This window comes from Dreissena polymorpha, chromosome 6, assembly GCF_020536995.1.
Source record: "Dreissena polymorpha isolate Duluth1 chromosome 6, UMN_Dpol_1.0, whole genome shotgun sequence".
Taxonomy (NCBI): domain Eukaryota; kingdom Metazoa; phylum Mollusca; class Bivalvia; order Myida; family Dreissenidae; genus Dreissena; species Dreissena polymorpha.
The window spans coordinates 100,767,393-100,784,465 of NC_068360.1; the positions used below are offsets into that span (position 1 = coordinate 100,767,393).

The following is a 17,073-nucleotide window of genomic DNA, read 5'->3' on the forward strand; positions in this document are numbered from 1 at the left end:
ATTGAACTGGAAGTTTTCTTTATTTTAAATGATAACATTTGCTTGGTCAGCCATAATTGTCACAATCAAGTGGTCTTTTTACACTGTAGTTTTCTCACTGACTATGGGTTTGTTCTGAGAATGAGCCACACAAAGTATCGTTGGGGAGATGAGTTGTCAATTTTATGTTTATCAGTCTTTCATAATCCAGTATACCTGTAAAAAAGTGAATATGTAACTAATAATCACACAATATACACAATTAAAATTGTATGCATTTAGATTTATTTAGTACTGAACATTAATCATTTTCCAAAAATATGTAGCAACATTATATTATATAATGCTGCAATACTAAAGTAATTTACTAATTAAAGGTCGCTGATGTGTAATGGATGTGGTGTCCACCTAATGATCTGGAGGTCACTGGTTTGATCCCCAGTGTGGGAGCATTCTTAAGAAATCTCCAAGAGACACCCAAGTACTGGTTCTAGGCCCAGGAAACGAACTCAAGAGCATTTCACATACATGTGTGTAGTTAGTACTTTAAATTTAATCGAACTGAAAATTGGATAAAAATAAAAAATTGAAACCCTTATTAATACATTTTATTTTGAATCAAGCAAATGTGGAAATTCATTAAAAATAATGAGACAAATTAAAAAATTCTACTTTAAAGTAATCATGATAATTTAGATTATTTTCAGAATATTTAATGATGATAATGATACAATTATATATTACCTTAATTATAAAAATAAAACATGTAATGTTAATTTATGAAAAAAACGTTTTAATTTTATCAATATCATGGTAATTACAACTAGATACAGGCAATTAGATCAGAAACGTGCATTTATTATATTAATGATCAACGTTCTATACATGACCTGTCATAAAAGGTATTTTTTAGCCAGTACTACAATCGGCAATGATAGTCTGTATTGCATACATATTCCACCGTCTATTATCGATTCGCTTCCTCAAACTGAACAAATATTTAATGTTTACATCGCGAAACGTAATGCATCTAGTTTCACTTTCGGTTTGGTTGGTTTTGTAAACACCGTAATTTCATCATAAAAATTGGATGATAGGGTGATTAAATAATAATGGAAAAGTAAATCACTTGGATAATAGGTCAAAATGCAACACAAATGAACGTTAATAGTGCTCTTAATATCAAAGTTTAGGTAAAAAGTTTGGCGCTAGTTCAACGCGCATCGTATACAGCCTCATAACAATAGACTGACAACCTTTTGGGTAGTAGAGTAGTAATACAAGGCAATATGGCGACCGTTAGCCACGAGGCCTATCTTACGGAGGAATCCGAGATAGCCGATGTATCACGATTGGCGGATCACATGACATCGATTTTGGAGATGCCGGTGTACCTGTAGATTCTTCCCTGTTCCAGCTACTGTCGGCCATTTTGTTTTAAAGAAATCAATAATGGGCAAAGTCGGTCGCCGCAAACAGGTATATTGAATATTTTTTTGTGTAAATAAAAATAAGTTTTTCTTTGTTGATAATGCTTCAGGTTTTGGTAGTTAATATGATTATAGGTGCTACCTAATTTACGGGCAAAAGCTTTTTAAGTTTTTTTGATAACCATGTATAATTAATAATGGATTTGTTCATTTTCGATAATTAATAAATTATTGAAAAATTGAAAGGCCCAAACGATTTTTTTTTAAAACTTCTTCATTTCTCATCACAGATTGATTAAGTAAGATGGTTATGCTATGTGAGATGTTAATCTAGATATGATTTATAAAATGTAGACGAAAATAAGGCATTTTAAAGGATTTTGCCTTTGTATGGTGGACGAACCAGTTATCGAACACCTAAGAAATTACGTTAAATTACCTTAAAATTGAAACACTTAAAATGACAAAAACATTTTGTTTTAACAAATGACTAACAGTTCAATCATTGCATGATTTATCTGTAAAGTTTTCCAGCAAACTACCTTCAAAAATTCATAACTATGTTTCCCTGATTATACACCGATAAACCATTAAAGGGATCTTTTCACGCTTTGGTAAATTGACAAAATTGAAAAAAGTTGTTTAAGATCCGTAAGTTTTCGTTTTAGTTATGATATTTGTGAGGAAACAGTAATACTGACCATTAACCATGCTCTAATATAGCCATTATATGCATCTTTTGACGATTTTAAAACCTAAAAATTATAAAGCGTTGCAACGCGAAACGATTGAATAATTTGGAGAGTTCTGTTTTTGTCGTTAAATTTTGTGAAACTACGAAGATTGCTTATATAAGGTATAAAATATGTCACGAATGCAGTGCTCACGCTGCTGCCAGACATTATCGCCAATGGCGATTATTTTATCCAACTGGCTATTATTTCTTAAAATTGTCTAGAAAAAATGGCGATTATTTTATCCGCCTACATAAAAAAAACAAATTGCCACTAAATGTTGTCCCGCGATTGCGAAACGCCTGCAAATCGGGCCATCAAGCAGGAAAAATCGATAACGAGATTACCTGTGTACACAAACGACCCTGTGTATTGTCATACACGCGTCAATAACTTCTGCGACATTGTGGCCTAGAGCATTTTTCTCAATCAGTGTCCGACAGCAGTGATATATTTCGGAAAAAACGTCTTTAATCTCCCTGTGCTTTACCAATTATCGGTAACTGTTAGATCTTTGTTAATTTTTCGCCAATTATTATTTAATCGTCATTATTGAAAATCGCCGCTAATATTGTTGGCTGGTTTTGTTTTGCACGCCGTTTTTTCTGCAATTAGATTACGTTGAACATTGCTTGATGAAATAATTATTTAATTGCCATCAACAAATTATCCCCGTAATTACCGCTGTTTGTCGTCTGCTTTAACATAATGATTCCAATGTTTAACCAGGTAACCTGGTTTTCCCAATTCAAAGGGACCCGGCATATGCCATGGTCAGCTAATTTTAACGAAACACGTGTTTGGAATTACACTAAGGTGGTGTATTTTAACTCACGCGCTGTGACGTTAATTGATGTAAACATGATCGGCATTGCGAAAGTGTTATTTTTGGAATAAATCATTTACAATTGATATTGGCCTCTGCCTACAATATTGCGGCCGATGGCAAACGCCGTATTAAGAGATAAAGTAATCGAACGATATGCACATTTTAGATTATGCATATTAATATTTTATATTATGCATATTTCATGTGCAAAACGCGTACAATTTTTCGGATTACCGTTTTCGGATACTGTATTTTTTTTCGTCCATTATGATTTATTTTCGAAGTTCATAACAGCAAAAATAGAATGACGAATACACATGCGGTGATACGGAAGGTGTGGTTTATAATATTTCGAGTATTCACCAAAAATTGCAATTGGAAAAACTATAAAAAAAATAGTATAATTAGTGCTCTGGGTGGGTTGGGGCCTCTGCCCTTAATTTTTATGTGTATATAACTGTAGCTGAGATCTGGTTTGTTAAGTCACACCCACAACATTGATTGTATTCTTTATTGTAAAGCCATGATAATATTTTATAAGAAAATGACACACTGATATTATGCTTGTTTTTGAGTATATATATATATATATATATATATATATATATATATATATATATTATAACTTAAATCAATAGATATACATTTAATAAAACATAGATAAAATGAGATTCATGGTTTTTTCTTTCTTTTTGCCTTCAGTACCGTTTGCGGAAAAGTCCGCATATGTTTTGGCTATTATTTTTTTAAGGAAAAAAAATATGGCTATTATTTTCTGAAGGCCAGAGTGAGCACTGCGAATGTGTGCTCGGCGGAATAGCTCAGTAGGCTAAAGCGTTTTTACTTCAGGACTCTGGCAGGACTCCAGGGGTCACTGGTTCGAAACCTGCTCCGAGCAATGTTCTGTTCCTTTTTTTAAATTTTTATCTTGATTTTTTACTGGAGCTTTTATGATCCAATGTTTACATTTATCAATATATAGCATTTAATGAATAAGTTAAAAAAATGCCAAAATCTGTGGAAAGGCCCCTTTAAAATGCGTTGTTGTTGTTCCAATCGCAAGTACCCGGATGTTCGAGTAAAAATAAACGAGTCCGCCATTACTGCTGTAACTGATGTGTGACGATTGTTTTGTATTCAGTAAATAGACCTTGTCCAGTTATCAAACAAATGGAAAATGGAAGCCTTAGGGGAAATGACTCTGTCAAAGTTCAAAATGTGGTCATTACAGGCCTTAAAAGTGTTTCTGTCACTGAGAAAACGATCGGTGAACGGCGATATTGACGAACTAGCAGCTAGGTAATTATAAATGGTTTTATCATTTCTATGTTTTTTGCTGGCTTCTGTTTGCATTTTTTGTAAAACAAATTCATAAGTAAATTGACATAAAATAAACAAAAACGTATTTTAAAAATATCAGGATTTTAATTGATACTAAATGATACAGTTTGATGCATACAAATAGCTGTTTGCGTTTGTTGTTTTCTTTTCCATTTAGAATTTAACTAAATGAATTACGCTATTAATTCATGCTTTATTTGTAAAATCACCCAATTAATGAATTTTATCATATATTTCAACAGAAATAAGAATGCTATTTCTCAATCAATAATAAGATGAAATCTAAAAATCTAAAGGAAAAAAGGAGGGAGCTGACCCTGCTCCTTTTAGTTTCACCCTCCTTCCCCCACTGGGATACTGAACATAAACTCTGAATATCTTTCAATATTTAATTAATTTTGCCTGACTGATGAAGCCAATGTGTTTTGAATCATAAATTACATACAATTGACTAATGGATATACTGGAGAAAGCAAAGTATAAGAAAATAGTGTTGTCCTGTCAAAAGTTCAAACCCTGCTCCTTTTTCGCAGAACACTGTACCTTTTTGGATCATTGTTCTTTCCATACAGACAAGTTATCAGTATTTTGACAGACAACTGTTCAGTTAAACCAGAGAGAATTGATTATTAATAATCATTTATCTGGTTATAATGTTTTTGTTTTGTATTTACAGAGCATTTTGTGTTTGGGAGGAGAACCTTCCAGTTGATGAATCTGCTGAGCTGGCAGAAAAGAGACTACTGCATGAGTACAAAGAGAAACTACTCGTTGAAGGCGACATTGTGCCGGATCCGTTTTCATTGACTTCAGGATGGAAAGGCGAGAAGACAGGTCTTCAAACATGGCCACCAACCTACATGGCAGACATCTAGACGTTCCTACAGAAAACAACGCCATATGACATGACAATACAACTACTGAATGAATACAAACTAGGGAAGGCATACAGATATTTCCAAAGTGGTTGGGTGAAGGAGGTTTATATTCATGACATAAGGGAAACAAGTGATAAATGCATTCTAAAGACCAAAGTAACACCATCACAAGCTATCAACAGCAAGTGCTATGATGTGTGGGCTGTCATAGAAAAGGACCAGACAGATAGACCAGGTGGAAAAATTCTGTCTGCCTACTGTACTTGTACAGCTGGTATGTCGGGGTCTTGTAACCATGTGGCAGGAATGTTGTTCAGAGTAGAACATGCTGTCAAAACCGGGGAGACATCACTGTCAACAACAGACAAACTCTCGACATGGAATGTTCCCAAGGGAAAACCAGTCATGAAAACTTTGAATGCGTGCGAAGTGGATCCGATTGGTCAAAAGGACGTTATGGAAGAGCGTCAGGTACAAGTGATAACCGAAAACGCAAGAGAGCAACAAAACAAGCCTTTACTCCGTTAACTAAGTCACAACAGGACCAGTTGAAAAGTCCGGATGCAATGAGAAAAATGTTGTATGAACATTTGAAAGATGACTTACCACAGACTTGTTTTGTACTGAATATTGAAAAACGTAGATTCCAAGAAGCACAACATAGTCTGCCACCTAGTGTACATGAGGTTGTTCGAGGAATGAAAGGATCCAATAGTATAAACATGGACATCTTGCTTTCTAAGCTCAAATTAAATGAAGAGCAGCAGGGAGTATTGAAGGCTGCTACAACCGACCAGTCTTCTTCACAGGCATGGTTAGAACAGAGGAAAGGCAGGATTACATCATCCATCTTCCAACGTGTTGCCAGCAGAGTTGCAACCTTACGTAAGAATGAAGTGGCTGAACCATCTGCTCTTGTATGTACAATTCTTGGTGAGAAAGCAGTGAAACCTTCAAAAGCAATGAAGCATGGACTTTCATTGGAACCAATTGCCAAAAAAGCCTATGAACAAATCATGAAAAAAACACACAAGCTCTTTCAGTCGAAGAATTCTGGTTTGACTGTGTGTCTTGAAAGACCTTACTTGGCTGCCAGTGCAGATTTAGAAGTGCTTTGTAAATGTTGTGGTAGTGGTTTGTGTGAAGTCAAATGTCCTGAAAGCATCAAAGCCACAGTACCCACAGTAGACAATTTAGATTATCTGTTTACTGATGAAGATGGAAATACAACCTTGAAAAAGAATCATACATATTATTTCCAAATTCAGGGGCAAATGGCAATCTTGAAACAGAACTATTGTGACCTTTTTGTTTTCACACACCATGGACATATAATTACCCGTGTAATGTTTGATAAATGTTTCTGGGAACAAACTGTTGAATGCCTGTCATGGTTTTGGATGAATCATGTTTATCCTGCCCTCATCAAAGATAAAAAGGAAAGCGAAAACGAGGCATGTAAACCAAGAAGCGAAAATGAAACCCCATGTAAGCCAGTTGGAGCAACACCATGTAAGTTGGACTACGAAAATCCACTGAAAACGTCCAATGACGTGCCATCACAAACAGTCCAAAATGTCAGAAGGGTCTTAATGGCAGTTCAGCTGCCTACACAATCAAAGCAAAAGAATCAAACAAGGAAAAGGCCAATTAAGATAAAGGAAAAAGAAACAGTGTTCCTTTGCGGAGTTTGTGGAACTGACTGTTTGGACGAACCCACCTGTGCAGCAGATGAGTCAGTGGGTTGTGACCGCTGTGGTGTTTGGGTTCACTATATATGTGCAGGTGTAACTAGTGAAAAGCTCGCTTTGACTGATGAATGGTTTTGTTCGAAATGCAGTGACAAATAAAATGAGGTGCATTCTGAGAAAACTGGGCATAATGCAACATGCGCTTAAAGTGCTGTCCCAGATTAGTCTGTGCAGTCCGCACAGGCTAATCAGGGACGACACTTGCCGCCTTTATGACATTTTTCATTCAAATGATGTCTCTTCTTAGCAAAAATCCAATTTAGGCGGAAAGTGTCTTCCATGATTAGCCTGTGCGGACTGCACAGGCTAACCTAGGACGACACTTAATACACATGCATTATGCCCAGTTTTCTCAGAACACGACTCCAATGGATTTTGTTTTTGAAACAGCGCATCTGAGTCAGTCAAGACACACAGACATGTAGTGTTTTTTTGTTGCTTTGTGTGTAAATGTCGGTAAACTATTTCATACAAGACAAACACATGCTGTGGTTTTAGGTTGTTGTATCAATATAATCAGTTATTTCTTGTTTTATGTGATTTGAGTCTTTCGATGACAATTCTGCGATATTAAAAATGTATGTTTTTTATTGCTTGTTTACAATTGAAATTTATATACCGAATAAAATCAGAAAATTAACAGTTTTATTGTAATAATAATTCAACCTACTGATTTTAAGCCGCATTATTCTTAGGCATGTAAATGGTGTTAATTCCACTGAAAATTGTTGAGTATTAAACTTCGAGATGATTGAAATTATTAAATGTGCTAAAATACATGTAAAGCTTTATGATTTGAATAACATTTAGTACAAATGCTATTGTGTGATTTTAGTCATTAATGTTATGAAATATATTCAATTTCAATATTCCAGGCATTCCAGAAACGAATATCTTTCCAAGTTAAGTTAAAATACGGAATGAAAACGAAGATACATCAGTGCATACAGTTTAATTTGGTTTTCCATCAAAGGCATTATACACAAATGAATCGTGTTCTGAGAAAACTCAGCATAATGCCTGGGCGTTAAATGTATCAGGGACGACACTTTCCGCTTTTATGACATTTTTCATTTAAATGAAGTCTCTTCTTAGCAAAAATCCAATTTAGGCGGAAAGTGTTGTTTGCTAAGAGACTTCATTTAAATTAAAAATGTCATTAACGCGGAAAGTGTCGTTCCTGATAGCCTGTGCGGACTGCACAGGCTAATCTGGGGTGACACTTTACGCAAATGCATTATGCCCAGTTTAATCAGAACGCGACTCAAATATTTTAGCTAATAATATAAGCAATATAATTTATATGCAAGTGAAACATCATCAATTGATTTAAATAAAAAGTTACAAAAACTGTTTTCGAAGCCATAATAAATAGAAACTTAACAAATACACATACATGTATATACAGAACAGTAAATTGCAACAACACATAACTGAAAAGTTGGAAAACTCATGTAAACTTCGACACTGAAGACACTTTACGCACTGAAGATTCAAACTTGCAACTAAACATACTAAAGTTTGTCTTTTAACTTTTGTAGATGAGCCGTCTCATGTTACATAATGCTGAGCACACCATGACAATGTCATCAATGTGTCCAATCATTTGCACCGGCACCTCGTTGGCTAAAATGCGAAATGTTTTCAGTCTTCTGATTACTTGTTCGATAAGTATACGCAGATTGGCAATGTTCTTTGTCTTCTGCACGCTGGCAATGGGCATCTGAGATTGACCACGTTTTCCAGGTGGTACATACAGACTTAAATTACGTTCAGCACATTCACGTGCAATTCTGAATCCTTTGTCCGCCATAACCATGCTTCCAGGTGGCATTTTGTCCAGGTAGCCACATTCCAATGTCAATGTTGTGTCGGTTGTCCTACCCATAACCGCTTGGCTAACAAATGATATTGAACTGTTTGGGGTACATGCAACTAAAATTTTCAATGTATTATGGTGCTTATAGTCGCTCCATGTGTTGCTCTGATAGTGAGGGTCTTTCGGTGTTTCAATAACAATCTCGGTGCAGTCGATAATGGAGTGCAGATCAGACATTTTCCTAAAGCGCTGGGGTTTAGGTAGTTGCGATTAAAGTTTCTTCATCAGGAATGTATACCATGTTTTCCAACACAAGTCTCAATGTTCTCAACCATGTAAAAAAAATTCTAGAACACAGAGTTTCTGAAATGTTAAATCGTATCGCCAAGTCCTTATTTAGAAGTCCTAATCGTAATTTCATCAGAGTCATTAGAAGTTGGCTTTTCGAACTTAGTTTTGAGTCATTTCTTGCTGATTTTAATGTTCTCAATTTCTTTGGCACTGAAACAAATCCCCGCCACTTGTCACGTATGGGGCAACTATCGAATGGAGTTTGTTAAACACACTTTTTGTCTTTAGTCCAGTTAAAAAGCTTGTATCATTGTCGGTCCTCAGCAGCCTGTCAGTGTAAACTGCTCTTCAATGAAGACACTCGATTCTTCAGTGCACTTATCTCCCCTTTCAGTTTCTGTATCTCCTTAGACTGCTCTTGCACTTTTTTCATCAGTCCAAGCAGAACCGCAAGAAACACCAAAACGGCTGGGAGGAACGCCTTACATTTTGGGAGGGTTTCAACCACTGGATCTTCAACGATTGGAGTGGCAGTCAGAAGTTCCTCAGGTACTTGGACAACCTTCCTTCTGGGTTTTGATGTCATTGGTTCTTGAGATGTAGCTTGAAATAATGACATTCTCCTTACACGTTTTGGTGCCTCTGTGTAGCCTAAATGTTCTGTTGGCAATGGGTTATCCTTGGTTGGCCTTCTGTCAATGAAATGCCTACAGCATACCCGACTGTCTTTAGAGGGAGACCACGGCTTGTTGCCAACACCACTTCTCCTTTCAACTGCTTCCACTTGTCTCGCGTGGCAGGGTCTCTCATCTTTGTGGGGAATGCGAACAACCTGCAACAAAAGAATACAAAATTGCTATATATGAATACACAATCATTACAACATGGATAAAATGTCTACAAATATGACGCAGAAGCCAACTAAAATTTTCACATGCAATGTTTTTTCACAGTGTTTAACTTTTTTCGTCACACTTAAAAAACATAAATATTTTTATTTATTTAAAATAAATATAATGAGACTAATCTCCAAACTTGCAATTTTCAAAACTGTGTGGGCCATTGTTATTATTACTTTATCGTGTGAACTGCTGAACAACTTTTATTTTATATGTTAATAATTTTTCCCCGATGTAAAAACAAACTACATTTGCAGGCACGATTTCTAGCTGATGAATATTCAATTCAGGTTTAAAATACATGTATAGAGGCAATACAATTCATGTAAACAGCTGTTAAAAACACGCCATACATGTATATATTCGGAAGCATTCCTTTTTTCTCGTAAAAGTGGCTGCCTAGCCCTAAGATGCTCTAATTTATAAAAATATACATTAAACATACGTAAAAGGTGGGTCACATTTGCACAACTTGCTCTTGTGCAAACATCCACATGTCTCACAAAGCTGAGACTTCCATTTATTAAGCCAGTATCCGCCATTGGAACAATCCTTTGCAGCGCAGGTGTAAGCCATCTTGTATATTTTTACTCGAAATCGACTTAATCCGGGCGTTTGGCTTCGCGCAGACGCTTAAGGTGTATCGGTGTATTGTCACCTCTAGCAGACAAAACAAAATGGCGGCCGATGTAAACATGACCTATTACCCAACACTTCATAAATACTACTCCAGTATATACAAAGTCAAATGACTATCACGTAAGCCGTACTCAGCGAAAAAATCTGCGTCTGCTGCAATCAAAATTGAAAACGGAAATATGCTTTTTGGTGTGTAAATGCACGTTTTGATAAATGCATTAAAAAAGTAATAGCAAAAAACACACAAAACGGTGTAAATAACAATAAATGCATTCCTTTAACCTGTTTTCGGCGCATTTGTTACAAGCTAATTTGGCAAGTAGGTCATGGACTTCATGTGTGACCATTTGTTTATCAATGTGACATCATGTGCACTTTTGCGCATGTGCATACAGAACCAAAACAAAACATCCGATAATAGGTGCTGTTCGATAACAGGTACTTACACGATACAATTTTATACTGTTATTTCATTCAATCATTTCACACCTGTCGCCAAAGTGGTTTGTTTCTTTTTTAAAAACTTTTCTATTTCTCATCCCAAATCGTTGACGTATGATTTTTATGCTAGGAGAGATGTAAATATAAGTATAAATTACAAAAACGTAGAAGAAAATGTTCAATTAAAGGATTTTGCCTTATACAATGTTGGTACAATTTTAGGCTCTTTTCCTCTGTTGTACACGATTGCTGTCAAACGTGTTTTTGTTCTTTTTGATAAACTTTTTCATTTTTCATCCCAAATAGATAAAGTCAGATTTTTATGCTTGGTGATATGTTTATCTAGGTTTCAATTAAACAAACTGGAGGAAAATGTTCATTTTAAAGGATTTTGGCCTTGTACAAAGTTGGTACAATTTTTAGCTCTTATACGCTATTGTACACACCTGTCGTCAACGTGCTTTGGTTCATTGTGTAAACCTTTGTCATTTTTCATACAAACATAACATCTCCTTCAGTTAGCTAATTGATCCGACAATTAACACGCGCGTGAAATTTTTTTTTTTCTTCTCGCAAAATCCTAGTCCATGACACTTATAGCTTTTATTAATTACCAATAGAAAAAAAACTTGGTTACAAACAAAACTTACATAATAACTCAAGAATAAGATCTAAATAAAAAATAGAGAATTAAAAAATTGAAAAAATCCACAGAATCAATTTTGAAATAAGACTACAGTACAGGCAATGTGTACTTTGACAAAAACGCGTGTCCGCGGTGTTCAATTTTCCCGATGGGTGACATTTCCCGGCGGCGGACACGCTACTGACCGCGGTGTTCGGCGAACACCTGAAATTTCCGTGATTGCACGCTATCGTTAACGGGAACACCCGTGATCACCGCGATGCTGCGCAGCCATCGTAAACACCTGTCTGCAAGGGTCATTCACACGTTTTAAATGTACATGTACATGTACATAATAAAATCATATACTTCATGTACATGTAGATATTATGTGCACATTTTTTAATGTGTACTTAAACTCGGGCAGTACGTTAAGTCGGAAACTAAAACTAAGCGTTTAGATGATCAATACGATTAACTTTTATGGTGTTAATCAATGCAATTGCCCTTTTTGTTTTCACAAAATTGGGTTTCATTTTTCCTGATTTCCAGAAAATGACTTGTACATGTTGCATGAAATCTAAATATAGCGTGTTACAGCGTGTTTGATTTTTATTTTATTCAGATGAAATGTCAATTCCAAATCGTTCGCGAGCTACCCCGGTACTTGAGAAGAAATTCACTACGAAACTTTAAATCTAAATTAAAAGATCCCAATGTTGTCTGCGCTACGAAGATTTTGTGTCAAAAATAAATACACCCACGCCAATTTTCGCGCGCTTTTTATGGTTCAGAACAAAAAAATGAAAGTATCACGGGCATATATACATGTATTTATTTGTGGCTACAATTTGTAACAGAACATGTACTCTACACAACGCGCACACTAGGCGTCAGGTGATTTACGAATGTTGGAATACACCTGTTCTGATTGGGCGCTTATTTCATCAAATCTTTAAATACAAACATATGCAGAAATTCATTTGATAGTTTAGAGATATGGCGAACGTTTGTGATTTTTGCATTTCTATCACACTTTTATTTTATGGTACCCAGAATTTGCATGAAATGGGAAATCTCGGGATTATCTGGTAATGGACAGAGACAGGAATTTTTGCATGTATGCGGTAATCGATTGTGATTGTTTGTAATCGTTGTTAATTTTTTAGACACCAAATGACACCTATAACATTTAAACGCACAGTAGATTCTTTCTGAAAATTGCTACCGACCTATGTTTATGTTCAATTATTTTATTTCTAGCGAACACGATGAACACTGCTGTTGATATTATGGGTCCGCGGTGATTCGCGGTGTCCACCTTATGGAAAACGGCCCCCGCGAATATTTGATCTGAACACCCATCGCGGGGGTCGTTTGGTAAGCGAACACCATAAAATGAACACCGCAACGAGTGGCGTTTGTCAAAGTACACGTTGCTTGTACTGTATCTGAAACCGTTTTTGGATCGAACGATCATAGCATTTATTATGTAATGTTGTTTTTATCAGAGACCTAGATCTATGTGTCCACATATATCTATCCGTTTTGAAATAATAATATTTTTTATAAGGTTTTAAATGTTTGAATTAAAAATGTATACAAGAAAATTTTATCAGCAAAAGCCTTTCAAATAAATTATTCAATGGCATTCTCGCCGCGATTTGGAAATTCTTATAGCGCTATTACTTCAATGATCGCGGCATTATAAATTCTTATTTTAGGTTAATTGAATCTAGACTTTGTAAAAGCATAATTACTCATGTTTATATGAAACTTTATTTTATAAAAATCAGATCATTATTGACCAAGTTACAGCCGCCTTTCTATAGCACCGTAACATTTTCGCATAACTTTGCTCGATAATCGTAGCCGTTGCTACTGGACACGTCGCTATCTTATCTTAATCGTGATACATCGGCTATCTTCGGACTCCTCCGATTGATTTATGGAATAAATCGTCTGCTGATCCGAAGTGTTCTTATCAGTTTCTCGACCACGTGACCCTGCAGCGAGATAGACCGATAAGGCGTGAAGTTTCCAATCTGTGTATTCTATAGGTCTTTGTTTTCATGAATGTTAAAACTGTTAAAGGGACACGTTAATACATTTCAGTATTTTAAAATAGTCATTAAATGTTTTTACTAGTAAATCGTATCTTAATCATGTTTTTACTAGTAAATCATATCTTAATCATGTTTTTACTAGTAAATCATATCTTAATCATGTTTTTACTCGTCTTAACTTATCATATTAGCAAGTAAAAAGTTAAAACAATATTGCATTCCCCGAGACCTCTGGAATAAAAAGCAAGCGCGCTACGACTGTGCAAAGCCCGCTTTAAAATTTTATATCGCAACTTTCAGGCTATGCTAAAACTCTAATCATTTTCAAAATTATCGAGGATAGGCGTTTTAAACGCGTTATTATTAATATTTTTTAACACTTGTCTTAGTTATGAGTGTTATTTGATTGTTTTAACATAATATGCACTTTTCTTTTTACTATATGACTAATATTTGAAAATTGTCATTTGACCACTTTAACTTTTGAAATGTCCCATTTAAGCATGTGTGATCGCATTTGTCTGACGTTGAAGTTAGTAAATGTGTTATGTAGAAATAGCAAGAACGTATATTTAGTTAGTGGAGGCTTCTAGATTAGCCATAAGCGTTGCTGTAAAGCAAAGCAAATAAGGTTTGATGTGGATTGACTGTCTTTTTTTTCAATATTGGTGTCATTATATTCCGACATACATCATATAGAGTACTTAATTTACAATCATGACACTAAAATAGCATGGTTAGAGTTTGCATGTAAGAGATCTTAGCGGTGTGATATATATGGTTTACGTCTTGCGACCGTTAGGTACTAATTTCGACCCAATTCGGGGAATGATCACAAGATCTTGGACACCAAGTACTGGCTTTACCCAGGAAACTGATAAAGACCGCAGCTAAAGTAGTTCTATGCAATCGAGCTAAACTATAAAGATGTATATCACAGTCACACGTTGTGATTAGCACATTGTCTGTTTACATTTGTTTGCATTACTGATGTTGAAAGTCAGTCGTTTGAAAACAGTCTAAAACACATCAACAAAAATAGTTCTTGTTTTCTTGAGAATACGGTGTTGTTATGATATCTTGATTTTATTTCATTTTACGCATGCACTGTCAGTATTTTGCTCATGCTACATGCTTAAACTCGGGCGTCAAAGTTCTAAAGTTCTGTACATGTATATTGAAATAGTTAATCTTGTGCCAACCCACATTTACCCTCTGGATAATAGCTTTAATGCACCGCTGGTCGATAGGATACGCACTATTTTCAAATATATTAACAACTGTCGCATAATGGTGTACATGGTTTACTTAAACTACCTGTCTATATTGGTTTCGGTTTCGGTCATTTTATTGCATTTGTCGAAACTAACACTTAATTCCTGGTTTCCCATTAGCTTGGTGAATGTATCGTCATTTGTTTTGTTAAGATTTATCTGCAGTTTACAAAAAACCATCGGATTGCAATTGCTTTGAATAACGAACGTAAAATATAAGGCCACATCTGGTTTGTTTGCTGTTCGGTTCAACGTATCGATTGTTTTAAAAAGTTTAAAACAAACAGGATATGCAATGCCACACAAGTCTAAATAGTATTCACCAAATATTGAAATAACTCGAATATATCAACTAATTGTATTTACATTTTATCAAGTTAAAGCCTGCATTTTAACAGAAACAAACACATAAAGATACAATAATTTGACTTTAAGAGGTTGTGTTTATAACAATAACAATTTTCAATATATTGCTTTATTCTAAACCGTCCGAATGTTTAATTTTCTTAAACCGTCCGAAATACCACTCAACAAGTATTGTCTGGTCTTACGAGGCCTTTTTGGCAACGCAATATTTTGCTATTGTATAGCTTGCATTGACAAAACCTTTCACACAAAGCGTCGCGATATTTTTTACCAAAACAAAAGCCAGTTTGAGATGGTATCTATCAATGAATGATGGACATATAATTACGTGTTGATGAAATCATAAGATTAAGTCGATGGTTTTGCTTCAAAGCGACGCTTGAATTTATACATACATTCATATTATGTCATACAACTGGCGCTGAAATAAAGTTATGATGCATAGACTAACAAAGGCACTTCGTAACAATTTCAATGGACTGTATAGTGTAAATTTGGTTATGTCGCCTGGACAAGTTTATCTGCAATATAGTCCCGTTGCTGCGTGTCTCTGCATACGCCCTCAATCTCCACGCAGAGTTGTCGTTCCTTGCTCTCACCTACAACTCTGCGAAAGGCTCAGCCTGCCATATTGCCCAGAAACTGGGCAAAACCGAACAGACGCATTCAAAGTATATTTGATTTGGACTTTTTAGGATCAGAGGCGTAAAATAACGAAATAGGAATGTTAAATTTACGATACATCGTGCAAAAACGTACGAGTTTTAATGCAACTTTTTGGAACTATTGTATTGCCCATTTACGCAGATGGAATCATTCCACGCACTTAACAAATGTAAACAATTGGACATAATTTTTATTGAGTGACGTTAGGCATTGCTTCGACGTATGTATGTATGTAGGTTTGTTAACATAAAAAAAACACATCAATTTTATAATAATGAATTAATACTTATATAAGATATTATGGTATGAGATGGTTTTCTTTAATGCAGTGAATGTAATGTAACCTTCGTGCAAGATATTGTTTAGTATACTGTAACCTCCATGATGAACGCTTGGAATGATCATTACATGAATGAGACGCTTTCATAAAAATAGTCCGTTCTGAGCCCATCACAGAGGTGAATGTAATGTAAACGTCGTGCAAGAGATTGATACGCCCTCTGTTTACGGCATACCGATCCATATCTTGAAAAGATCTGAAAACCAAGCATTACAGTGCATGCACAAAAACAAAGCCCTTTGCCGTAAAAAAAAATGTACATCGTATTGAAAAATAAATTTGATTTAATTTTAAAGTCAATTAGCCGGAAGATAAAAACCCATTCAATTTTTTGTATTACATGTAGTTCAAAGGTCGGCTTTACACTGGATTCCTGAGGTTACTAATAACCATGTGACACGAAAGAACGATTTGTTTGGCGATAAACAACTGAGGGACATACGGGGTTTTCAGAGATTTACACATGGGCTGGACATAATGTTAAGATACCGTTAATAACTTTGCTTTTGCAATTATCTCAAGTTATTGAAAAACATTTGGACTAATCTTTAATGCATAAAGGGCAGTTTTTCTTGCAGTTTGCGCCGATATTTTAGAGTATAAGAATAAATCCTTGAATAAATCTGAAAATGGTGACAAAAGTTCCCGTTGCGTGAAGCATAATCATGCAGTATACATGGATTTTTTTTACAATAACACATGCTT

At 35.3% G+C, this 17,073-nt stretch overlaps 1 protein-coding gene across 2 annotated transcripts; it reads left to right on the top strand.

The window, feature by feature from the left end:
* Positions 1-1,380: 1,380 nt before the first annotated feature.
* LOC127836093 (uncharacterized) lies at positions 1,381-7,582 on the top strand. Of its 2 annotated transcripts, none has more exons than XM_052362548.1 (2): positions 1,381-1,458; positions 4,990-7,582. In XM_052362548.1, the coding sequence occupies exon 2, from the start codon at positions 5,569-5,571 to the stop codon at positions 7,039-7,041; it is 1,473 nt and encodes a 490-aa protein (XP_052218508.1). In that variant the 5' UTR covers positions 1,381-1,458; positions 4,990-5,568; the 3' UTR covers positions 7,042-7,582. The 2 variants fall into 2 exon arrangements, with proteins under 2 accessions (XP_052218508.1, XP_052218507.1); XM_052362547.1 differs by lacking the exon at positions 1,381-1,458 and adding an exon at positions 4,006-4,271.
* Positions 7,583-17,073: the final 9,491 nt, after the last annotated feature.

Coding starts and splice junctions, on each gene's coding strand:
- LOC127836093 (XM_052362548.1), top strand. CDS start 5,569: ATGGAATGTTCCCAAGGGAAAACCAGTCATGAAAACTTTGAATGCGTG.